Source organism: Fukomys damarensis, unplaced genomic scaffold (genome assembly GCF_012274545.1).
Source record: "Fukomys damarensis isolate Sample0158 unplaced genomic scaffold, DMR_v1.0_HiC HiC_scaffold_14, whole genome shotgun sequence".
Classification (NCBI taxonomy): Eukaryota; Metazoa; Chordata; class Mammalia; order Rodentia; family Bathyergidae; genus Fukomys; species Fukomys damarensis.
The window spans coordinates 31,286,149-31,312,258 of NW_022900926.1; the positions used below are offsets into that span (position 1 = coordinate 31,286,149).

General features: G+C 39.2%; 1 protein-coding gene across 1 annotated transcript in view; it reads left to right on the plus strand.

The window, feature by feature from the left end:
• The window catches only part of LOC104865393 (nesprin-1), a 176,103-nt gene that overhangs the window by 44,055 nt on the left and 105,938 nt on the right, over nt 1–26,110 (plus strand). The window contains exons 21-29 of the mRNA XM_033763163.1: nt 1,545–1,718; nt 2,651–2,842; nt 9,830–9,958; nt 11,015–11,124; nt 15,684–15,840; nt 18,619–18,750; nt 18,966–19,121; nt 19,694–19,903; nt 23,583–23,684. Coding sequence (XP_033619054.1) covers nt 1,545–1,718; nt 2,651–2,842; nt 9,830–9,958; nt 11,015–11,124; nt 15,684–15,840; nt 18,619–18,750; nt 18,966–19,121; nt 19,694–19,903; nt 23,583–23,684 — 1,362 coding nt within the window. The remainder of the gene's footprint in view (nt 1–1,544; nt 1,719–2,650; nt 2,843–9,829; nt 9,959–11,014; nt 11,125–15,683; nt 15,841–18,618; nt 18,751–18,965; nt 19,122–19,693; nt 19,904–23,582; nt 23,685–26,110) is intronic.

Consider the following 26,110-nt stretch of genomic DNA (forward strand, 5'->3'; position numbering starts at 1 on the left):
GCTTCTCTGGCACAACTGGTTCTCAGTGCATTTCTTACGATGTGAATTTGATATTTGTTTATCTGGTCCTTTCCCCTTAATTCTATTAACTATGGCCCTCTTGTTGGATCTACAGGATGCTTCTAAATTTACTTATTATAATATTAATCAGAGTCACTTTTTATGGAACTGGCATTGAACCCAGGGCCTTCACAACTGAGCTACACTGCTGGTCCATTTTAAATTTTTTAAATAATTTTTTTATTCATCCCTGTTTGCAGCACATAATTATTACATTTGTCTTGGGGAATTGGTACATGGACATAACACATCTGAATTCTTCTTTCCATCCTAGCTCTTTTTATTTTTATTTATTTTGAGCCAGGATCTTACTTACTTTCTTTCTTTATTTTCTTTTTTGGTGTTTTGAGACAGGGTCTCACTATGTAGCTGAGACTGACCTGGGACTCACTATGTAGCCCAGGCTGGTCTCGAACTCACAGCGATCCTGAGCCAGGATCTTTCTAAATTCCTAAATTGCCAAGGTTGGGCTTGAATTTGTGATCCTCCTGCCTCCACTTCTCACAGTGCTGGTGATGTGCACCGCCACACCCCACTTCAAGTCTTGTATTCATACATTTTATTCTGGATAAATTCAAAATCGATGGCTATTCTCCCTGCTAATCCCCATGTTAAACTATTTAATAAACATTATGATGTAAAAGTAATAATAATTATTACCGATAATATAGTTTTAAAAATTAAATATCTAGAGTACCTTAAGAGTTAACTTTCCAAATGATTCCTATTGTCCTTATCCTATGCAAACTTAGTGAGGCATCAAAATGAAGTATTGGTCTGACTTTTCTTAAGAACATGAATGATGTGCAAGAATTCGAAATACCCAGAGGTCTAATCTATAAGTTTGGATTTCTGCCTTTGCTTGAGTCACTGGGCCCTCTCCACAGGGACCTGTTGTGGTGACTGCTCTGCAGGTGGGCCGCACACTCTGCCATTCCCCATAGTCCCTGCTGTTTCCCAGATCATGAGGTCAAGTTTCTTTTGCCATTTGCCAGTTGGCTTATGACCTCTGTCATTTGTGTTACTGTCCAGTCCTGCAGATATATTATTTACTATGTTCAGCTCTAAGGCACATTAAAATCATTGGGGAAACTTTTGTGTGTGTGTTGGTACTAGAGGTGGATGGAACCCAAAGGTGTTCTACCACAGACCTATGTTCCCAGCCCTTTTTAGCTTTATTTTGAGACAATGTCCTGCTAAGTCGCCCCGTCTAGCCTAAAACCCACGATCTTCCTGCTTCAGCCTCTTGAGTGCTGGGATTACAGATGTGTGTCATGGCACCTGGCTGGGAAATCTCGACAATACTAGTCTTGAGATTCTGTCTCACCCCACCCCATTCTGATTTATTTTTCTGAGATGTAAGCCTAAACTTACATTTTCTGGGGATTTTGCTGCACACCTAGGCCTCTGAAACTGCTGCTCTATGCATTGAATCTTCAAGCTTTCACCTTCCAGTGATCTGTTACTTCTGCATATCTCCTTAGGAGAAACTAAACGATCAGCTGGAGGAGCAGAGGCATGAGCAGGCCCTGCAGAGGTATCGCTGTGAAGCCGATGAGCTGGACCACTGGCTCTTGAGTACCAAGGCTACCCTGGATGGCGCCCTTGGAGCACCCATGGAACCCATGGACATGGAGGCCCAGCTGGTGGACTGCCAGGTACAAAAAGGGCACATGCCAACCTCACACGCCCAGAGCAGACATGCTGGGGACTAGCTTTGGTATGGATATATGACTTTTCACAGCTATGAACTTTATACTCTTAGGGAACAGATAAACAATACATTATAAAAACCTTAATGAAACTCAAACTGGGACTTATTTTTTGAGGAAAAAAAAATGGCCTTCCAGCTGGACCAGGTGGAGCATTCCTGCAATCCCAGCACTCTGGGAGGCTGAGGCAGGAGGATCACAAGTTCAAGTCAAACCTGGGCAATTTGGAGACTTTGTGAGACCTTGACTCAAAACAACAATAATGACAGCAACAAAACCCAAAACAACAACACTTGAGGATGTAGTTCAGTGTAAAGGCCCTGAGTTCCATCCTCAGTTCTGCAAAAGAACTTACAGTATTTTTAAAGATTGTAAATATCCAAATCCTTATTGTCTAAAAAGAAATATAAACCTAATGAGAGGAGTTAGTGTCAGTGATTTAGACTGTGAATAAACCCAGCAGGAAGCATTCCCAGGTGCCCTGTCGCAGTTCCGGTTCTTACCCTGACATGGTATTTGGAAACTTCCATCTGTAGGTTTTAGACAGACTAAACATTGCCTTTGAAGCATAAAATTGGCTTGAGTGTTAGAAATTAACATGAGGAATGATTGTACTAAAGTCTTCATTCTTTTGTCTTGTGGTAGTAGGGATTGAACCCAGTGCCTTCACACAGAGCTACATTAGTATTTTTTGTCTGTTTGTTTAGTTTTGAGATAAGTTCTCCGTAAGTTGCTAAATTGCCAAGGCTGGGCTTGCACTTGTGATCCTCCTGTCTCAGCCTCCCAGAGTGTGGGGATTCTGGGCATGTGCCACCACATGCAGATCTGGCAGAGGCTGGTTCCCATGCGTGACTTCATCCTCGTTTGTGTCATCCTAGAATATGCTGGTGGAGATCGAGCAGAAGGTGGTGGCCTTATCCGAGCTGTCCCTCCACAATGAGAACCTGCTGCTGGAGGGCAAGGCGCACACAAAGGATGAGGCTGAGCAGCTGGCCGGGAAGCTGAGGACACTCAAGGGGAGCCTGCTGGAGCTGCAGAGAGCCCTGCGTGACCGGCAGCTGCACATCCAGGTGAGGGCAAGGCGCTCTTCACAGGCCTCCTCCGAGAGTGCGGCCCCTGAGGAAGGACGGGTGAGGGTGTTGCATACTTGTACACATTCCACTGTGCAGTGCTGACTTACACTCTGACTTGGGCATGCGTTTCCAGCTGTGTTTTGTGGGGGTTACTTAAATCCAGAGATCTGATGACTGTGCTACAGGAAAAGGAAAGAGGGAAAATGGTGACTCCCCAAATGTAAATGGAGGTAATAAATGAAGACATGCTATAACACATCCGTATTTCTTTTATGCATTCTACTCTTTAGATGTACTCAGACTTATATTCAGTGCCCACGACTTTAGAATTATCACATATTCAGGCTGGGGATGTCGCCCAGAGGTAGAGCCCTTGCCATGTCGCGCACGGGGCTCTGGGTTCCATCCTGTCCACCACACCCTCCAAAGAAGAACATTGAATTATCATGCACTCCAAGTGAATGGAACTTTTTCTGTCATGTAGGGACCTTAATATTCTTTAATAGTGATTTTCATGTTAGATAGAGCTTTTTCGAGCAATATTTATCTAACTTGTCTTTAACTTTCCTTTGTTTTAATTTTCCTTTGATTTGTGTCCTTGTGTTCTAGTTTTTTTTCCCCCTACAAATAAGAATTAGCTATAGTTCATTGGTTTTAAACATTTATTTAATCAGAGAATCTCTTTCTTTTAAAAGGCAAGTTTAATACCTTTAAATTCATTGTGCTTACAGATATGGTTGATCTTTCTTATTTTACCTTTTATTTTCTATTTTTGTCCTTCTCTTTTTCTTCTTTTTTGCTTTTGTTTTTTAAGAGATTGAGTGCTTTTTTTCTGTTCTTATCCTCCTCCTGGTTAGCAGCATACCTAATAAATTGTAAGTCAACCTCTTAATCTGTCTAGATGAATATACTATACTGCACCTTAGAATACTTTTACTCAGTTTCTCCCATGCACCTTGCATACTTTTGCATACTGTTCAGCTTTTTAATTCTATTTTAATAACTCTAAATTACTGGTGCAGCATTATAAGTTACTGGTACCATATTATGCAAAAATTAGGCAAATATTGAGAAACTACTATGTGGGAGCAACTATTCTAGATGATAAAATAGAGGAGCATAGAAAACACCTGTCTGTAGCTGTAAATATATATTTTCCTATTTTGGGAGGATTGGTTTTTGCAGGCAGGCATAAATAAAATTAGAAATGCATTATTGTATACAGAAATGGTAAGAACCGTAGGCGGCATGACAAGAGGCAGGAGGGCCAAGGAATCCAGGCAAAGTTCACAGTGAAGGAGCAAAAATGTGGGTGTGAGTTGAGTAAGTTCCCTACGAGAGGCCTAACAACTCCCAGGTGGGACCACAACTGTTCCGTACAGTCATTGTAGCTGGAGTGGCACCAGCAGGAGGACAGTGATCACAAATGAAGCCAGACCATAGTTCAGCCTGTCCAGGATGCTGTAATAAAAATACCACAATCTTAATAGCTTAGAAACAACAGAAACTTATCACTCACATTCTGGAATTTAGGAAATCCAAGATCTAGGTGCCAGTAACATCTCTCTCCCTCTTTCTCTCTCTCTCTCTCTCTCTCTCTCTCTCTCTCTCTCTCTCCCTCCCTCTCTCTCTCTCTCTCTCTCTCTCTCTCTCTCTCTCTCTCTCCCTCCCTCCCTCCCTCTCCCCTTCTCTCCCCTCCTCCATGTCTCCTCTGTGTCCTTACCTGTTGCAGAGGGCTAGCTGGCTTACTGGAGTCTCTTTTATAAGAGAACTAATTCTATCAGCATTCACCTCCCAAAGGTTTTACCTTGTAATATTATCACACTGGGGTTTAGGTGTCAAGGTATGAGTCAGGGAGGCATAAACCTTCAGACCACAAACATAGGTAGCAAGGGGCTTTGGGACTGGAGGACTTTGTGGGCATTGTGTGGACTTTGAGAAGTTATTGGAGTGCGTGGGAAAGAAGTGACAGGAGGACGAGCTTGGAACCAGGGAAAGAAACCCAGGAGAAACCCAGGAGCTGCGGGACCAGGGAAGAAGTCCAAGCACAGAGGTAGAGGCATTGAGAATGTATCAGATTCTGGAAAACTGACATGATGTCGACTTTTTGAGGTAGGGATGTGGGAGAGCCAAGGGCTAGTGAAGTGTACGGTTTGTCTGGGGCAGGTCAAGTGTGTGGTGCCTTTTAACTCTTAAGTGGCTATGGGAATGCAGGGAGAGACCCAGGCTGCAGACGTCCTGGAAGCTGCTGAAAGACTTAGAAGCTAGGACATAACTGCTGTGAGAAAACTTCATGGACATTGATTGTGGATGCTTTTATATTCTTGGTATAAGGGTAGTGCACAAGTATTTTTGCTAATTGTGTGATTCTTTGATCTGGAAAACCAAACCTAGTCAATTTAAAACAATTAGAAGCAATGGAAGAATTTGGGAAGATAACTGCTTTATCTAAAAAAAATTATCCAGCACCACAAAAATAGAGAATCTGCAACTTTCACTTATACAAATAAAACCCAACTTAGAGAAATAATATACAGTAATTTCCTGTGTATATCAATAAAATAGGCAAAAGAATCTTGCTGATATAGACTTTAAAGATTAAGAACCAAAATGAAAAAATGGAGGATATATTTTGTTTTTGGACTTGATAGCTGCCAATTCCTCATTTATTGACATTTCAGTTTAAATTATTCTCAACTAAAATACTACCTGTGAATTTTTGGAAAGTCATAAAATGATACCAAGTAATCAAGTCATAAGCTTACCTCCAAAAAATAAACATAAAAATAACCACAATTTAGGAAAACGAGGAATTAGGAGGGGTTATTAGCCTTATGTGTTAAAATTTAATATTATAAAACTAATTTGGCTGCAATGGTGCATCCCAGCTAGATAGGAGGCTGAGGCAGGAGGACTGCACAGCCAGGGCAATTTAGTAAGACCCTGTCTCAAAACAAAAAATAAAAAGGCTGGGGATGTAGATCAGTGTCAAGGCCTTGTATTCACACCCTGATACTGGAAAAAAAAAAAAGATTAACTAGTAGAAATGTGGATAATGTATATCAAAGTAAAACAGACATGAATGGCCAAGGAACTTGTGAAAAGACTTGCCAACTTTCTGCTGGATAAACAAATCCCATTGCAAACAAAATGCAAGTTTTTATTTTAAATTTACATACTTTCAAATGGACATGCAGAGGGGCATGGGGATGCACACCTGTAATCCCAGCACTGAGAAGGCTGAGGCAGAAGATTGCAAGTTCAAGTTCAAGTTCAAGGGCAGCCCAGGCAACCTACCAAGACCTTGATTCAATACAAAACAAAACAATACAATGTGACTTCTTAATAAAAATAAAAATGTTAAAAATCTTTAAATCAAACAAAACTAGAGAGATTTATAACTATAAAAGTACACCAAAAAACTCAATTTTGCAAAAGGTATTCCTGGTCTATCATATAGTACTTTTTTGTTTGTTTGTTTTTTGTTTTTTGATACAGGGTCTCACTATGTAGTTGAGACTGATCTGGAACTCACTATGTAGCCCTGGCTGGTCTCAAACTCACAGTGATCCTCCTGCCTAAGCCTCCCAAGTGCTGGGATTACAGGTGTGCGCCGCACCACCACCACCACCACCACCTCACCCGACTTGATTTTTTTTTTTTTTAATTTTCACTGGTTGTCTCTCATTGAACCTAATTTTTAAGGAAACTAAAACAAAGGGAAATGTTTACAGTTCCCTCATGCCCACTTCTCCAGAACTGGGGATTGAACCCAGGGCTTTTTTATGCCAAGAATTCACTCCACCACTGAGCAACAAGCCTAGCCCTAGCATACAGTTCTTAGTGCCGCTCCATCTGGGAAGTGGTATTAACTACTTCCTTGTTCTTTCTAACTGAATCAACTTGTGTATCAGTCAATAACCAAGCTGTTGTGTTTCTACATAAGAAGTACGCATTTTAAGGGCATGTAAAAATATCTCCAAAAAAGCTCTTGTAGGATGAATATCCTTCCTCATAAGCATAAGTCATTTTCCACAAATGATCATTTATCAAAGGAGCGGAGAGTTTGTCCTATGTAAATAATATAGTGCTCATGAAGAAACATTTTATTTAGTGTTTAGCATTTCTCAGTCCTCACAAATCTTCCAAAGAATGTTCCTGGCAAAAGTGGCCAATTCCTAGGATTTCCAAAATCAACAGCTTAGGTATCCCCACCCAGTGGGACCCTGGTGAGGAAGCCACCTTACTGTTATTCTCTAGAGAGAGAGAGCACACTTCTATGATAACACATAGAAAGTAATCTCTACACTTTCCTCTTATCAGTGCCTTCCCATCCCAGGGGGAGAGGAAAGGAAGTTAGAACCAGATTTGTAATCATTCTTTTCTTCCTGTGGTCCAAGTCTTAGGTTTCAAACTGACTAGTCAAAGAGAAATTCACTAAGTGAAGGTGGAACACAACCACATAGAAAACACGCACTAAACATCTGCTTTCTTCTCTGAACCTGTGACTCTATTAGTCAGGGAAGATCGCCTTCCTAGTGTGTAAGTCTTGGAATCTAAATGCCTGTGTGTGTGAAAGTGAGCAAGTTGTTCACAAGGGGCTGACATTGCCATTGTTATTTTTTTACAACCACAAGTATGGTGTGAGGAATTTGAAAGTAATGTTGTCAATCCAAGGATTGGAATGTGAGAAGGGCAAGCAGGTAGCAAGGCTTCGAGAATTTTCCAGGGGAATCTTCAGACTGGGCTCTGGAGGAAAAAAAAAAAGCCTTGATGGAGAGAACAGCAGACAGGAAATGCCTTGGGCCTCACAAAGGAAATTCAACAAGTCATGGCCGAGGCCTCTATTTTGTTAGCTGGAACAGCTCATGGACTCCTTAAAGTGTCATTCGCTGCCATCTCCGTCACTCTCTGCAGGTGCCACTTGACCTGCTATTTCCTCCTTGTCTGTAAAAGCCAGAATCTCTTACATCTTCTCTGGGAAGATGGCATCCTACTAGGCGGTAGACACTGCTAAGGTGCAGATGATCGTGGGCTTCCCTGTTGGATGGAGGCCCACCCATCCCACCCACCCAACTTCATGCAAATCACTGCTAATCTTTGAGAGATATGCCTTTGTGGGAGGAGAGGTTAGTGAACTAGGTGTGACCAGTCACCCATTCTGAACAAGACTCCAAAATACAAATACAGTAGCATGTTTTAGGCATATCTGTTACTCTACCTAAGCAAGCCACATTCCCTTGTTGGACAGCCGGAGGGAAGAGAAGGTAGAAAACACTTCTGACATAAGGTGAGATCCAAGCCCATGTGAGGGTACATGATATCATGTGTAGGTTTCACTGATTGCTTTGGTTCCTGTAGCTTCTTTGCGGAATACTTGGAGTCCTTAGAACACTGGCTGACACTTCATGTGTATGTATTGGACAAGTTGCATTAAAGTCATGCAATATATCCTTTGGCACATAAATATAGGCAGAAAGGTTCTCATTCAGAATTAACCCCACATCAAATATATTAGTCACTTTCCTATCTCTGGGACAAAATACTCAATATTCACAATTTATAGCTGGAGAGGTTTACTTGGCTCAAGTTTCTCATGGGTTCAGTCCAAATCAGTTGGGTGCGAGGTAGAAACAGGCGGTGGAAAGGCAGTGAAGGAAAGCTGTTCTCATCATGGTGGCCAGGAAGAGAGAGAAAAGGGAGGAGCTGGGGACGAGAGCACACCCTTCTGGGTCACACCTGCAGTGGCCCACCTCCTAACAGCACAGCCGGCTCTGAACTCAAGGGATTAATCCACTGGTGGGGATAGTGCCCCTCTGTTCCAGTCAGCTTCCAAACGCATGAGAATTTAAGGGGACAGTTTATGTCTAAACTGTAACAGTGGCTTTCGAGTTTTTGAAATGGTAGCCCATTATGCTAACATTTAAGTGATTTTTTTTTTCTTTTTTGACAGAGAGCATCTCGCTATGCAGTCTAGGCTGGCTTTGAACTCATGATCCTCCTGCTTAAGGCTCCCAAGGGAAGGGATAACAGTCACACACCATCACACCCAGCTTAATTCTTTTTTTATTATCCCATTTTTGCAAGGAGTCACTTAAAGATTTCCCATATTTGAGTAGACTCTGTATACACAAGACAGTCTGGAAACAGCTATATAACCAGCAGACAAGCTTCTAGACCTCATTCAGATCTTGGGCCTGCATGAGGGTAAACCTCAAAGACTCACTAAAGCCCAGTGCTGGGGCTGCTGGAGTACTTTGGGAGTTGAGTTTCTGCGGTTGACCACATCCTACAGCCCTGCAAACAAGAGTCCAAGGGTGCGGTGTGTGGATTCTGGGACAGAGGATGCTAATTCTCTGGCAAGCCCTTGATTGGGCCCTTTTCCTGTGTGAGACAGTGGATCTTCTTCCATAGGAAGTGAAGATCAAATTTAGGCTCCTCCTAAATTCTAGAGTGTACTGCCTACCTTACAGCACCAAGGATTTAGTGCTTTGCAGAGGCATTGAGATCTCCTTAGTTAGCAGCTCTTCAGAACCATCTTTGGGGAGCAAGTGCTTGCTCTGTGAATGTCCGGTCCCTGCTGTATGACCCAAGTAGAGTAGGAAGTGTAATGCTTTCACAGGTGATCGTTTCAGTAATGTTTTACCTTTGTGTGACTTATTTAAAAAAAAAAAAAGCAGACAACAGGATCTCACGTTACATTTTTTGTGGAAAAACTCTGTAATACCTGGTGACCACTTTAGAAATAGATGGATTTCCCCTTCAAATATTTCTGGGCATAATCATCTGTTTATTATTCTCAGTCTTGAAAACCGCCATAACTCAGGTCTTATGTTACCACCACTTTTAAAAATGTAGTTTCACATCCAGCTGGAGCTCATTTGGTATCATTATACAGACCACACCAAAAGAGTCTTCTCTCCACTTTGGCTAAGGTTTTCCTGTGGGCAATCTGACTCTTGGTTTCTGCCTCATTAAAAGCAGGAAACTGCACAAGAGAAGGAGAGAGACACTGACCTCGCGGCCGTGCAGAGCCCCGGCGTACAGGAATGGCTGGCTCAAACTCGCACCGCACGGACCCACCAGCGGCAGAGCAGTCTCCAGCAGCAAAAAGTAAGCTCTCTGGCCTGCAGATGTGCCCGGGAAGGAGTGAAATGGGTTGTGATGTCCTTTCTCAGTGCCCTTAATCTTGACTGCTGGAGCATCGGGTCTCTTCAAGTCCAGTCTTTTAAGAAAAGCTTACGTTTACGTTCACTAGTAGCATAATCCAGATACCTCACTCCTCTCATCACAGATACCTACTCTGCTTTCAGATTTGCCTTCAGTTGAGTCTATTTTATTATAATAAAATTTGAGCTGAGGATGTAGCTTAATAGTAAAGCACTAGCCTAGCATGCAAGGTTTAATCCCCAGCACCAATGAATAATCAATCGATAAAATATTGAAAAAGCCTTTAAGAATTGGGGAAAGCCTGAACCACAAGTGTTTTTTTTTTTTTCAAAGAAGTGCTACTTTTTTCTTTATGAAGTGAACACTCACACAGAATAGAATTGTAGGATGTTCCCCATTAAAACAAATAACACTTAATAATTATGTTTTTTTTCTTTGATATCTTAACTTCATATAAAAGACACATAAAAAGATCTTACTTTCCTGGATTGGGGATTTAGCTCAGTGGTTCTGGCTCTTGCCTCACAAGCGCAAGAACCTGAGTTTGAGTCCTGGTACCAAAAAAATAAAGTCTTATTTTCCTAAGGAGCAAAAACATGAAGAGGTACAAACAAATCAGTTGAAACTACAATTTATAAAGTAAGTGGAGAAGGATTATGGACAGCAGCTGCTTCCAAGGTTTTGTCTTGGCTGTACAATAATTTTGAAAAATTAGAGCACATTTTGTACCACTTGAGGGCACCATTGCCCAGCAAAATTTCCTTTTCCTGCTTTATTTTTTTTTTTCCCCAAATTTTTCAGATATCTTTATCTAAGCAAAAATAAACTAGAGGGTACTTTAGAGCCAACTTGAATATCTAAAGCACACCTTTTCTACAATGTACAATCGTAAAGCATACCAGCACAGTTTTCTGAGAATTTTCTAGATGTGAAACCATGATTATAGACAGCTATTGTAAAGTGACAAAGACCTTTGCGTATTTCCTTTACCTTGAGCAGGAATTAGAGCAAGAATTAGCTGAACAGAAGAGCCTCCTCCGGTCAGTAGCCAGTCGTGGAGAGGAAATTCTTTCCCAACATTCAGCTGCAGAAACATCCATCGGCCTTGGGTATGTTTCAGAACACCTGAACTTTATCTTGTTATGCTGCTTCCCTGGTATTTGAATAAACATTTAACTAAAATTTTTAAGTCATGCAGCTCGTGCAAAGTTTAGTCATTTGCTTTCACTTAGATGCTCCCTGTATCCGTGTGTTCCAACATCGCTAGCAACGGTAACTAAGTCATGTGCCCACCTTGTGGAGGAGTGCTCAGCGTGTCTGTCCAGGGAGGAGCCTCGGCAGGGCATTTTCTCAATCAGTTAGGAAGTGCTTTGTGGAATAGGATTCATGGTCTTGCTAACAGAATGATCACCTGTAACTGCAGAGCGTTTTCCCTTCAAGAGCTCATCTTCCCCTAACATCACTCTAAAAATAAGTGTGTGTGCCAGGTACATATCTCGGTGATTCTGTCCCTCTAATTTTAGCATGCAGTCATGGAGCTTAGAGTGTTGGTCCAGAGTGAAGACTGAACGTAACTCACACAGACATTTTGAAAGCAAAAATGAAGGAAGCTGGAAACTTCTCACATTGAAGATTTTGATTTGAAAGGTAGAAAGATAAAATAGAGAATAGTGGAAAAGCCCTGTATTTTATTCCTGTTCCACAGCTTTAGCTTGGAAAACTCACTCAGCTCTGTGCTCGCTCGCTTGTTTGTAGAGACAGAATAACAAGCAACTGCCGTGATGGCAAAAGTGTGAAAATTGTGACTATTAACTAAGAGGATATGTGGGAAAACCTTCTTTAAAAATATAAAACACTTGAAAAGTTTCAGCAAAGCCTCTGTGTTCATTCCATTGTGAAAGGCTATGATTTGGGGTTAGTTTGACTCTGTGTGCCATTTCTGAATGTTTTCCTTCAAAAGAAATAATGGAAAGAAAGGAATATGTATCCTGAAGATGATTTTTTAAATATTATTTATAATACCAAATAATTGAAAAGGCAGAAATGCTCAGTAGTCTAAAAACCTGAAGAAAGATTTTATGTGTACATAATCTTAATAAAAATTATATATAATGGGGCCGGGGGTTTAGCTCAGTGGTTCCATAGCCTGCCTCACAAGCACAAGGCCCTGAGTTCAATCCCCGGTACAAAAAAAAAAAAAAAAAAGATTATATATAATGCATAAGAAAATGTGTATATAAAACCAAATAAAAATGTGAAATAAAAGTATAGTATATGTATGGCAAGAATGAAAATATACATAGATAATCAGACTAACTTTGCAGAGGAAAGAGGTGGAAGTTTTTAAATGATTTTGTACACATTCATCACCAGTGACATAATGTTGCTGATATGACATTTGTGCCAGTCACATAGAAAGAAGGAGATGCACGCCTGTAATCCCAGCACTTCGGAGGCTGAGGCAGGAGGATCGCTGTGGGTTCAAGACCAGCCTGGACTACATAGTGAGTTCCAGGTCAGTCTCAACTACATAGTGAGACCTGTCTCAAAAAAAACAAAACAAAACAAAACAAAAAAAACAAATAGAAGGAGAGATTGTAGAATATGAATATCAAATAATCCCCTGGTTTTATGTAAAATGCTCTATGTAAACATCCATGAATTAAAAGTCATACATATATGCATATAAATATATATACACATGAGTTTCAAGGGCAGTATAGTGACAAAATATATAAATAGCAAGATGCCATAAAAGAAAAGAAAAACTGTAAAAATATTGGCATGCTATACATCACTTTAAAATAATATGAATGAAAATAATCATGATATCTGTAATCATAAATTGCATTTAAATAACCCTAAAACTATAAAGCTGGTGTTAAAAACATCTCAGAGTTTTAAAACATCTCTTTGGTCCATCACGCTTAAAAATGCTAATAAAGCTTAAATATGTATCCACGGTGAACCCAAAATGGGGCGCTCTGTTCATTCCTTCTGTGTTGGTTGGGTTGAGCATTGCCCTTACTCTGCATTTTCTGTTTCCAGCTCCTCTAAGATGTTTACTCTGCCCTCAGCTGTCTGTGTCATTTTCCTCTAGTCTTTCTATGGAGAGCCGGTCACACACAGCCTCCTTATCATACAACTAAGCCTCAAAAGGGAGCACTTGGGAGCTTCTGCAGCTCTCTTGCCATGATTTCTTTTTTCTTTCCTTAGCCTTCACTTTTGGAAAGAACCCAGATGGCAGACAAACAACTTTAAATTGCTTTTGCAAACATGAAATATGAAAATATTTGAAAAGGACATTTTCAGTGCAATACTGGCTTTCTGTACAAGATCGGCTTTAAAGATGGCTTTAATAAGTTTTTTAATGTTTATACAAATTCTTGAGAAAAATTACCTTTTGTTGTAGTTTGTTCCAGTTCACCCCCTTTTTTGAAGCCTCTGGGTACCAAGCAAATAAATAACCATGAATTAAGTGATATCTATCTGGATGCCAAAGAGAAAAAAATACATCTTTTATAGTTTCCCTGGTGTGAATAATCTGCAACAATGCATAAGATTCTAATAAGATTACTGACATTTAGAAATGGGAAGAAAGGAGCTAAAGGTGTAGGGAAGGTGGGATGGGTAGGGGAAGAGTAAAAAGGGAAAAGAAAAAAATGTGAGAGAATGAAAAGATGAAAATAAAGTGTATGTAGATGGGGAGGGGAGGAGGGGGTGAAGGGAGGGCAGAGGTAAGGGGAAAATATGAGAATCAAGACTTGTCATGTAGAGGTACAAGATCCCAACAATGAATGTAACTGTACTGTATCCCTAAAATGTACCAATAAACTCAATTAAAGCTGGAAAAAAAATAGCATTGCTAGGAGAAAAAAAAAAAACCTTGTATTCAGCCTTTGATTCATTAGCTGATTTCCCAAGATTATCAAATGTTAATTGGTTTGTGTAAGAAAATCCCTGTGAAAAGGATTTAACCTCTTTCAGATATTTATAAATGTACACAAATTTACTTTATACCAAATAAATACCTGTATGACAGATCAAGGGTGGATGGAGGGCCTTAGTTACTAAGGAAAACCAACTGGAAATTCATTAATGTAAATTGGAAAGGAAAGAATATTGTCCAGTGGTAATGCAAGGCTGCATTCTAATTTTAGACTAATTTTTGCTTCTTTTATATTAAATATAATATATAGATATTCAATACTCCCTGGTTTTTAGAACCAATTTTATATGGACCTAATGAATTCGCATGGTACAATACATTCACAATAGAAAATATGGTAGAGAATAGAATACAGAAGGAAGTACAATAAAGAATTTTAATTTCATAGGCACTTTTAAACTTTTTCTCAATTTAAAAAGACCTTAAAAAGAAAAGAAAAGCACTGAGACTGATATAACAAATACTCATTTAGAGTATTAATTCTGTTTTGTCATTTTTTCACTCAACATTATTATTATGACTTTTTATCAACCCATGCCAATCACTACAGACATAGTTCTTCATTTTAATTGGTTGATGTATATTATCTTGTGAACATACAATTTCCTTCCTTCCTTCCTTCCTTCCTTCTTTCCTTCCTATTACAAATATTGTTGAAAGTAATCTTACATTGTCTCTAAGAGATGGGAGCTATTCCCTAAATTATATCCTGTAGTAGAATCCTGGCACCTTAGGCCTATTAAAATATTAAGGCTTATTTCAAAAGTCTCATCAAGAGACAGTATTGCATATACATATATTGTGGGAAGACTTGGCTTTGGGGTACTGCACAGCATTATCCTGCCAATGAATTTGTCCTTTTTGTTTTTTTTCCTCTTGAGCTAATGGGCCTGTGTTAGTCAACTTTCTGCCACTATGACAAAATAACTGAGATAAAGCACTTAAAAGAAGGAAGTGCTTATTTTGCTTTCCTAAGCTTTCGTTCATGGTCACCTGGGCTCATCGCTGCGGACCTGTGGCAAGGCAGAACATCCTGGCAGGGAGTGCATGGTGAAACAAAGCTGCTTGCTTTTTGGAGCCATGGAAGCAAGCGAAGGGGAGGCAGGACACCGAGCACTCAGCGACCTCACTTCCTCCCACTTGGAGACACCTTTTAAAGGCTCCACCACTTCCTAATAGTCCCACAGGCTGGTGGCTAAGCCTTCAAATCATGGCCTTGGGGAAATATAACAAGTACTGTGTCAAATTTTAATATGTCATATACCTTTCAGATGACATAGTTTTAGGGAGGGTCTCAAAACTGCTGACACACTAAAATTTCTCTCTCTCTCTCTCTCTCTCTCTCTCTCTCTCTCGGCACTGGGGATCAAATTCATGACCTCACACTTGTGAGGCAGAGACACGGTGCTACTGATCTAAATCCCCAGCCCCAGTCTGCTTTCAAATTCTAAATTTTTCAATTATTTTTATTTAATATTGAGTTGTTATAAACTTATTTTTACCTATTCCTTCTGCTCATGGTTCATTTATAATATGGTAAGAACATACTTATTTTATAGCCTCAAATTTTAGATTTTAATTCATATTTTAAAAGTGTAAGATAATGACTAAAAATAATCTTGGTCGAGGTTTGGAGGCCAGGTCTAGTATGCACAATAAGTTATCAACCTCACTGCCTGTATACATATTGTAAGCTTAGAATATTGCTTTTTTTAATAGTGAGAAGCCTGACGTGTTATCCCAGGAGTTGGGAATAGAAGTGGAGAAATCATGTGCTGAAGACCAGATGAGAATGAAATGGGAAAGCCTACATCAAGAATTTAGTACCAAGCAGAAACTGCTACAGAATGCTCTGGAACAAGAACAAGAGCAAGTGGTATCAAAAATTTTGTTTTTATATATTAACTAATATAAGAGATACATAATTTATGCCAATAAAATATAACTGTGCAATAATCTATATTTTCATTATCACTGCCATATTGACGAAAATTACTCATCATGTACTCTTCTTAAAAGAGTATTATTTCCCATAATAATAACATATCCTATGTCAAATTTTCAGTTCTAGATAATATTTTTCCTCAAAGGTGATTACAACCTTATTCATAAGAAGCATAAACTATTAAATTTTTAAATTTTTGTTTCAACACTGAAAATGAGGGAAACATATCAAGGATATGCACATGTACAGTGAAAGGAATTTCACAAATTTGGAACTGCATTGTCAGGTTATCTTACTTTCCATTGCTACTTGCAATATTTAATACTTTCAGAAGATCTTAATGAGAAGCATATCGAGCCCTTTGAAAAGAAGGAAAGCCAGTGTTCAGTGAATATGGATACTGACCCATCGGTAAGGTTGGTTCTTGGGTCAGATAACTGTGATTTGGGGCTCAATTCTACCAGCCATGCCAAATCTAGAGGACCTGAATGTGGCAATGGAAGGTTCTAGGTAAATAATTTTATTAGTTCACTCTAAGCAAGCTGGGGAACCAAGGAAATCAGAGGAATCTGAGCATTCATTCAGAGGGCTGATGAGAGAGCCACGGACCCAAGTGGGCCTGGGATGCCCACCATGGCTGTGGTTCAGAAGGTTCTGAAATAAAAACCAAGGCCCCATCCTAGTCCAGCAATGTCTACCTAGGCTCATTCCAGGGCAGTGTTTTTTGCACTGGGATGGTTGATCTGAGGAAGAAGCTCTTCTTACTTCTCTAGCCAGCTCTGGCTTATGAATTCAGGGAGACTAACCCTGAAATGAAGGGCATCAATAGCTGTGTGACAGCTGCAGCAGGGTAGGAGGGGGCTGTCAAAGCCATCAGTGTAAAGGGACACAACTTGCCAGGACTAACTGAAAGGAGGTGGTGAAAGGGCCACATCGGGTCCCTTTGTGCGCTGGGTCTCTTGACTCTCCACAGGTATGCATTTCTATCCCATTTTATAAAACCATACAAATGCCATGCCCCTACCCACACCCCTGTGGGCCAGTGAGTCTGCAGGAACAGGTACCAGCTCTGGTCTCTAGGGAATTTAAAACACTATTCCTGAGGGCAGTTGTCCCAGAGTCCTGGTTCACCCTGACCAGTGAGGCCCTGTATCTTTTGTACGGACCAACTACCTGTCTTTGTATAAATCACCCCTGATCAAATGTTTTTCATGTGCATGGCCTTGAATTCTTCATTTCTGTTGCAGATATCCTGGACTTGATCTCAAGGTCATCTTCATATATTTTTCCATTCTTTTGATTAGAAGGGTCAGATATAATCCTCACTCAGAGGATTACAGTCTTTTCTGTGGGTCCTAAGACATGAATCCAGGACTTTTCTGGTATTTGTGCTTACTTATTTCACATCTACTTATTATTGTCCATCCATCAGACAGATACCCAACCCAAGGACCCCAGCTCATAGCACCTACATATTTATCTCCTATCAGAGACTTCACCCATTAACCGCTCTTCTCCTGGGGAATTGAGTTTAGATCATGTTCCTGACACACTTGCATTTCTGATTATAAATGGAAAGCAGCAGATATCCTTCTTTATGTCACTTTTTTCGTTTGAACACTTAACAGGAGTCTCTGGTCATTTGCACAGAGTGCCTCCAAGGTGCATTTCCTTTGGTGTGAAAGTGAGGGAAAGATAGAGAAGAAGCAAGTGATCGTCACAGTTTCCAAGAGGAAAAGAGAGATTATTTAGTGAACACATTTTTAGTCTAGATGTTAATGTATCAATGCTGTGACAAGGTCACCTTTCTTTCCACATTGCACACCTATGAACTGAGGCTTGGAGTGGTTAACTTCGTAGGGCTTTGTAAGTACAGACAGAGCTGGAACTGAGATGCAGATGTGCCTCATTCCAAAGTTCCTTCTTTTCATACTTGCTAATTAGCAATTTGTACACTGAATATATTTGCTCCTCTCAAATGTCAGAACAGACACAAGGTGAGGGTGGAGGGGAGCTCACCTATAACCCAACCTACGAAATATTTCACACATTTCTTTAAAATTAAGCATCTAATGTGATCCATAAACAGAAAGCCAAAGGAAACAGATTTAAAAAAACAAATCATGGAAAGTTACTCTTGCAGGTGTGGAGCACTAAGGTACAAGCTTTTAAAAAGGTGCTGGGTGGTCAGCACTCCAGCTGTACTAGGGAATGGGCTGCCATGGACCCAGGATGATGGGTAACAGTCTGAAAGACAAGAATGAGGTGCTTTTAAAACTCAGAGGAGAAAATTGGAAACTCTCACAATGTAAGTGGCAGACCACATCTTGGTCCTTATGGCGAGGCATTCTCTATGCTTAAAAGAGCTGGGAGAGCAGTGCAAACAAGGCATTCTCGGTCTGGTATTTAGGAAGGGTTATTTCCCTAGAGGCATTGCTAAGACTGAGAAAACAAGTTGGAAGGGAGGCTATGATAAATTTCAGGCATTTTTTTTCCCACCACTCCTATTTTAAAAATCCATTAGCAGAAACATTTCCATTGATGAATCTGGCCACCATGTGCAGTGATAAGATATGTTGTAGAAGTCATGTTTCTCTAGACGAGGTTTTCCTAAGGCCATTTTGCCCAGCACCAGTCATGGTGTGCACTTCCACATGCTGAATGTGATATACAGTACGCTTTTCAATAAACTGCCCCATTTGCCTGCAGCTCTACAGTAGACCAGGCCGACTCCTGTCTGGTGTGCCACTGTACAAAGGTGAAGGACAGACACAGGATAAATCCGCAGTGGCATCATTGCTGGATGGACTGAACCAGGCCTTCGAAGAGGTTTCGTCCCAGGTAGAGTTGTAGGGCTGTAGTGTGCATGTGACTGATTCATCTTGTCTTTCTGTGCTGGTTTTCACAGTCTTGCATGAATGTCAAAAGATGATGGTAATAATGAGCTCTGGAATAAAAAAATGCCCTTGTCCGTGGTGTCTCGGCCTAGTATATTTTTATTCCTCAAAACGCTATAATTTATTCTTCATCCTTTTGTATGTGCATTTATTTTGCAGGGTGTAGGGGCAAAGACTCAGAATATACACTTGGAACAAAAGTTATATGATGGAGTCTCAGCTACCTCCACTTGGTTAGATGATGTTGAAGAGCATTTATTTGTTGCCACAGCACTTTTACCAGAAGAAACAGAAACTTGTCTCTTCAACCAAGAGGTAAGTTTGGCAGTTTCTGTCTATGAGTGAAGATTCAAAGGACTCGAAGTTTGGATATTGGCTACATAATTTTATATACCAAAAATATCAAGAATAAAACAGATCTATATAAAGTATAAAGGTATATTTCTAGGTGGTATAGCATAAAATGAAATTACTTAAATACAAAAAGTTTTCAAAGGTATTTGTGCTTTGCACTATAATTTCTTATCTTGTATATGTAAGAGAAGGGAAAAATGGAGAGTGCTGTAGATGACTATTGTATACCGCAGATTCTCCATGTGTGAAATATAGGTTTTAAAACAAGTACTGAATTTCTAAATAGCACATGACACAACTCATTTTTGATCAGTGTATATTATTAGCTTTGGGTGTAAAGTTCCTGAGAAAAATCTCTTCCAGACCAATTTCCCTAAAATGTGTAGATGTACGTGAAATAGAGTCAACCTTCTTAAGTGTGGTTATTACTAAGCAGTGAGTTGTAATGGACTCTCTATGAGGAAATGACTCGATTTACATGTTGAGTCATGGATCTAAACATGGAAATGAAACTTCTCTTTTATTGATTCTAGGCACTTGCCAAAGACATTAAGGAGATGTCTGAAGAAATGGATAAGAACAAGAACTTGTTTTCCCAAACTTTTCCAGAGAATGGTGATAACCGAGATGTTATTGAAGACACTTTGGGTTGTCTTGTGGGCAGATTATCCTTGCTGGACTCTGTAGTAGACCAACGGTGTCATCAGATGAAAGAAAGACTCCAGCAAATACTAAGTTTCCAGGTAAAGAAGACAGTTTCAAAGGATTTTTGACCATTGTTGAGGTACAGTCAGTAATAATTGATAGGGTAACTGATTGAGGTATGTTATAAACCTTGTCCACCCCAGATGTACAGTGAAAGACAAGAGCATTGCAGAAAATCAGGCAGCTTGAACTAAAGGCTTAGAAAATCACAAGATTCATGTTTCTAGAAATGGGAGGTATAGAAACCCACTCGGTCAAACTAAGGGTTGAATAAAACTTTAAATTTAACCAGTAGAAGTCACATTTATGGTTTATTATAAAAATAATTTCCAGTTGTTAGTAGTGGAGTTTAACACATATTACCACAGAACATTCAGAAAGTGCTGGAAAGCACATAGAAAGTATCCCAGAATTCAGTGTCCAACAGTTGTTGAAAGTGGCTGTGGTCTAATTTCTTCTCCCTTAGGATTTCTTGCATTACTTTCAAATCCTAGCTCCTCATACTTTCTACATTTTAGCCTCATGTTAGAATTCCATTGCCATATAATACTTCTGTGCTTATGAAATGTTTTATATGACTGTACACAGAAACAGATGCAAAAGCTACTTATAAATTCTTTTAATGTTTACTTTCATTCCTAACAAAACACACCTTTGGGAAATGCTTATGTTTAATTGAATCCATGGGAGAATTAAAAATTATACATACAAGTGTAATTCCTGTTAAGAGTTTGATAAATTTTTATTTGAATAAAACTATTCAGTATCAAATAAATGAAGCATTTACCATGTAACATTTTTTGCATATCCATTTGGAGGGGCAAATTGCCACTAACTTCCAGTAGTCTACATATTTAAGACTATATCATAAAATTATGAAAACATTTTTATTTTATTTTTTATTCACAAAACATTTCAGATGAATTATTGTCTTTAATCTTCACAAAATCCTTACTCATTAAACATTATTCTAATTTTACAAAGTCAGAAGAGCAAAAATTAAGAACATGCTCTCTGAAGCCATCACTCTAGATTAGACTCAAATACTGGCTTTGTCACTTACTGCTATATAATCTTAGCTCCTTAATTTCTCTGAGCCTTGGTAATCTTCAAATATTCAGTCACACCTGTAGTAATTACCTCATAATAATTTTGTTATTATTGTTATTATTAACAGTAGTATTATAACAGATAGGGGATCTGAAACCAACAGCAGGATTAAATTACTTCACACATATTCTGCTATTAAGAACGAGGGCAGGATTTGATTCCAAGAATTCTGAATTTTGCAGTATCACAGTAATAGCAGAGGAAATGAGACTAAACCTATATCAGATGAACTGTGAGGGCAGAGAGAGTAGGAAAACACTGCTGATGGTTTGGATGTGATGCACAAAAGATGGAGGGGCTTCTGGGAATCCAGACGTAATAGCTAAAACTTGGAAACAGCCCAGTTGCCCATCAACTGGAGACTGGATAAAGAAGATGTGTTTTTTAATAAAATAGAATATTACTCATCCATAAAGAATGAGAAACTAGAGAGATTTATAGTTAAGTGGATGCACACTGAAGCCATACTCTTAATAAATTGAAATTAATAAGTTACACATGTTTAAATACTGAACAGTTTCTCATGGTGTGAAAAGGAAAAGTGTAAATAAGGATGAAAATGTATAAATGATATTATATAATAGGAAGAAAAGTCTAAAAGAGTAGAGGAAGTAGGAAGGGTAGGAAAAAGGGAAAAGAAAAAAATATGAGAAAAGAAAAATCATGGAAACAATGTCTTTGTAAAGAGGGAAGGGTGGAGGGGCTGAGGGCTGGGGAATAGAGAAAAAATAAGAACTCAGATATGTCATGCAAAGATACAAGATCCCAATGATGAATGTAACTGTATTGTATATCTAAAGTGTAGCAATAATGTGTGTGTGTGTGTGTGTGTGTGTGTGTGTGTGTGTGTGTGTGTGTATAAAAGAGAATCCAGATGCTCTGAATTGGTACTATTGATTGAGAGCTGGAATGGTATTAAGATACACACGGGAAGAGTCGTAGACGTTTGAGTACAAGTCTGTGACACAGAGGAAGGCCCACACAGGACAATTCCCATCTGCACTTGTTAGCATGTATGCAAAGCAATTCTTTGGAATTTAGTACCAAAATTCTGACAGCTAGCTCCTTTTTCACAAGTCTATCCTAGTATAAGTATACTAGACATTTATATGAATAATGTATATGAACAAGTCTTGGCTAAGATTTTTCTGTTTTCTCTTCATATGCTGTTAGTCTTAATAGTTCATGATTGCTTTCTGAACTTCTTGATGGCTTTTTATAAGTTTATGCAAATTCTTTGAAGTAAGAAGACAGGCAAAAAGGCAAGGAGTGGAAAGAGAAAAGGGGAATCATGATTTTTTTATTGTTTATTGGTACATTTTAGGTATACAATATAGTTACATTCATCGTTGAGATCTTGTACCTTTACATGACTTATCTTGGTTCTTATTTTTTTCCCCATTCCCTAGGCCTCCCTTCACCTCCTCCACCTTTCCCTGTTTACAAGACATTGTTTCCATGTTTTGCCTTTTCTCATATTTTCCCCATTTTTACCTTTCCCCTACCCCTCCCACTTCCTCTACTCTTTTAGAACTTTTTTTTCCTATTACACAATATCAATTATACATTTTGATCCCTATTTACACTTTTAGCTTTTTACATTTGAGAAACTATTCGGCATTTACAGATGTGTCTTATTAATTTCACTTAAGAGCATGGCCTTAATGTGCATCTACTTAGCTATAAATCTCTCTAGTTTCTCATTCTTTATGGTTTAGTAGTACTCCATTTTATTACACACACACACACACACACACACACACACGCATGCACATCTTCTTTATCCAGTCTCCAGTTGATGGGCAATTGGGCTGTTTCCAAGTTTCAGCTATTATAAACTGTGCTGCTATGAACATGGGTGCACCTATATCACTGTGGTATGATTCTTTGAATTCTTTTGGAAAGATACCCAGCAGAAAAATAGCTGGGTCAAATGGGACTTCCAATCCTAGCTCTTTGAGGTATCTCCATATTGATTCCCACAGTGGTTGCACCAGTCTGCACCCCCACCAACAATGGAAAAGCGTCAGGGTAACTAGTATTGCTTATTACCTTTACGTTTTAGCTCTATTTGTGCTATATGAAAAATGCTTTCTGTAATAAATTCTTCAAAATTTGATTTTAGCACCTAGGTGAATTGTTGCTAGTTCTTTTTACTGTCCTCTAGAGCAGTATTATTTTTCCTTAAAATTAAACTCCTACACCTTTATAGTCAGCCCTCCATATCTTTGGGTTCTACATCCATATTTGCAATCAAACATGGATTGAAAATATTTGTGAAAAACATGCAACTCTACTGATCATTATACTTCTCATTATTTCCTAAACTATTCAGCATAACAACTACAAGCATAAAGTTTACATGGTAAATACTCTAGAGATGATTTCACGTATATGGGAGGATGCGCCTAGGATATATGCAAATACTGTTGTATTTTACATAAGACTCTTGAGCATCCTCAGATTTTATATTTGTGAGGAGTCCTAGAACCAGTTCCCACAGAAGCTGAGGGATGATTTGTATCATTTCTAAGAATCTATGTTATATTTACAACTATTTTGACTTTCTCATTACATGTTAAGGCTTCCTCTTGCTTTCCTCCTTAGAATGATCTGAAAGTCCTGTTTACTTCACTGGCTGACAACAAATACATCATTCTGCAGAAGCTGGCAAATGTGTTTGAACATCCTGTAGCAGAACAGATAGAGGTATGTGCAGCTGCTTTTCCCTAGAAGAACAAATACGGAGACACCTGGTTTATCATGAAATTTCAAATAGCGGATGAAAGAGTAATGGCTTACTGTAGGATTTTTGCTTGTTGTATATTTTCATTTTGAATACTGAGTTTGAGGGCCGGGGATTTAGCTCAGTGGTTGCACTGCCTGCCTCACAAGTGCAAGGATCAGTGTTCGATCCCTGGTACAAAAAAAAAAAAAAAAAAAAAAAAAATACTGAGTTTGAATAACATGTTTCTTTGTGAAATTAGGAAATGTAAGCTAGGAAGGGTCACTAACAGATGCTGACCTAAGGACATGGCTCCCCAAGAGTGACACAGGCATGAGCCCAGTGACGGGACTGTGTGCCAAATTGTTTTAGAAAAGTACGAGGGAAGCACTGTGAACGGTCAGAAGAAGGCAGAGTATCTCCAGCATCAGGAAACACTTTAGAGAGGGAACTGATACATCGGAAGTTTGGACACATGGAAACCCAAGAAATACATCAAAGTAAAGAGGACAGTGAGAACAAAGGCATGCATTTTGGAAAATGTGAGCACTTACAGGAAGTACAGGTCATCATCTTTAGCTGAACTTAGTGTGGTTGAAAGTGATTGAGAAATATAATTGGGGTAAGTTTGAAGCACCCTGTGGAGTCTGGTGGTGAATATCAGAGAGCTTGGGCTTCGTTGTATAAACGAGGGATCTCTGTACCTTATTGATTACAAATCCTATTAGCTAAAAATAAATATACCACAAATATATGTGACTTACATATCCATGAATTAGAGCTGTGTTATCTCATAAAACATCTAAAAAAATGAAAACTGAATGTGAATGTGGTTCAACATAAGTGAATTATGTAGTGTTTGGTCCTGGTAAAGCAAAGTTATTGGGGAGGTTTAAGGATGAGAAAGACTGTCAGCTCTCGATCTCTTTTTTTTTGTTTGTTTGTTTTTTTGAGACAGGGTCTCACTATGTAGTTGAGACTGACCTGGAACTCACTATGTAGTCCAGGCTGGTCTCAAACTCACACTGATCCTCCTGCCTCAGCCTCCGGAATGCTGGGATTATAGGCGTGCACCACCACGCCCGGCTTGTCAACTCGGATCTTGCTTCTAGAAGGTTAACACAACTTCAATGTCAAGGAACAGGAGCTCCATGGACTAGCAAGGGTTGTGTGATGGGAAAGCCTGAGAACGTAAATGTAATGGCAGTGAAAACAGGGAGGAGAAAAGAAATGGAGAGAATGGGACATAGGACGTGAGATACATAATTATAAAAATATGTGTTTTAGTGGAATTTCTTTAATTTCAGTGGATACGAAGGGATCTGTGGGTGAATTATACGGAGTCACCAAGTATCATATCTATATCTATATCTATCTATATCTGTATCTATATCTATATCTGTATCTATGAACCAGACAGAAAGCCACCTACAATAGTCTGCACATTTATATGAATATTACATGTGGAATGTGCTTTCTTCTTGACCATAATTTGATCTTTTTCAAGAGATTTCTCATTTCCTCCAGTTAAAAACATTTCTTAATGTTTTGTCCTCCACCTGGAATGTTGGGTTTTTTTGTCCATAAAATACATAGTTCCAAAAGGGATTTGAACAGCTACAGTGATAGCTTGTCTTGGATTTCTAATGTGAAATATAGGGTATTTATGAGATCACATGATCACAATAACCTTTTTACTAATTATTAACCAATACAACTAATTAATGCCATAGAAAAAAACATTATTTCTTTGAATAATTGGAAAGTAACTAATGAGTGTGCTAATTCCCCTTACCCTCCTTGGGTTAAGAACAGTAACAGCAGAGATCATGGCGATGACAGTCCTTGGACAGGACTCCTTTGAGTCATGCTGTTACCATCTACCTAGAACAGACCCGTTTGCATCAGCCCAGTGCACATTTGTCTTCTTGGGACCTTCCTTCACCAGCGTACTGGGAATTCCCTTCACTTTTACATCTCTTGAATCCCAAGTCTTTCTCTTTACTTACTTGCTTCCTTGTTTTGCCAGTGCATGTCCTTCCTAAGGTGTATTTTTTTTTTTTAAATCTTGCATTGAAAATGGTCAATTCCTACGTTTACTCTCTGTGGATCGCTTGGCTCTTTACAGAATTCTTCATTCAACATCAATTGATTTTGGAGTTTGGAGGCCTTTGCTCCATTGTTTTTCGGCTTCCAGCATCTGCTTCAGGATTTTAAAAGTCATTCTAATTCCCAAAGGTCCCCAGTGCCCTAAATTTTCACCATCACATGCCTTTAGAAGGGTCTATTTTTATCCGCTGGGCTGGGAACTTAATAGGCTTTTTCACTTGGCAAGGCTCATCTTTCCATTCTGGAACGTTTTCTAATGATTTACTAATACTTCCACTTCTCTATTTTTTCTATATCCCAT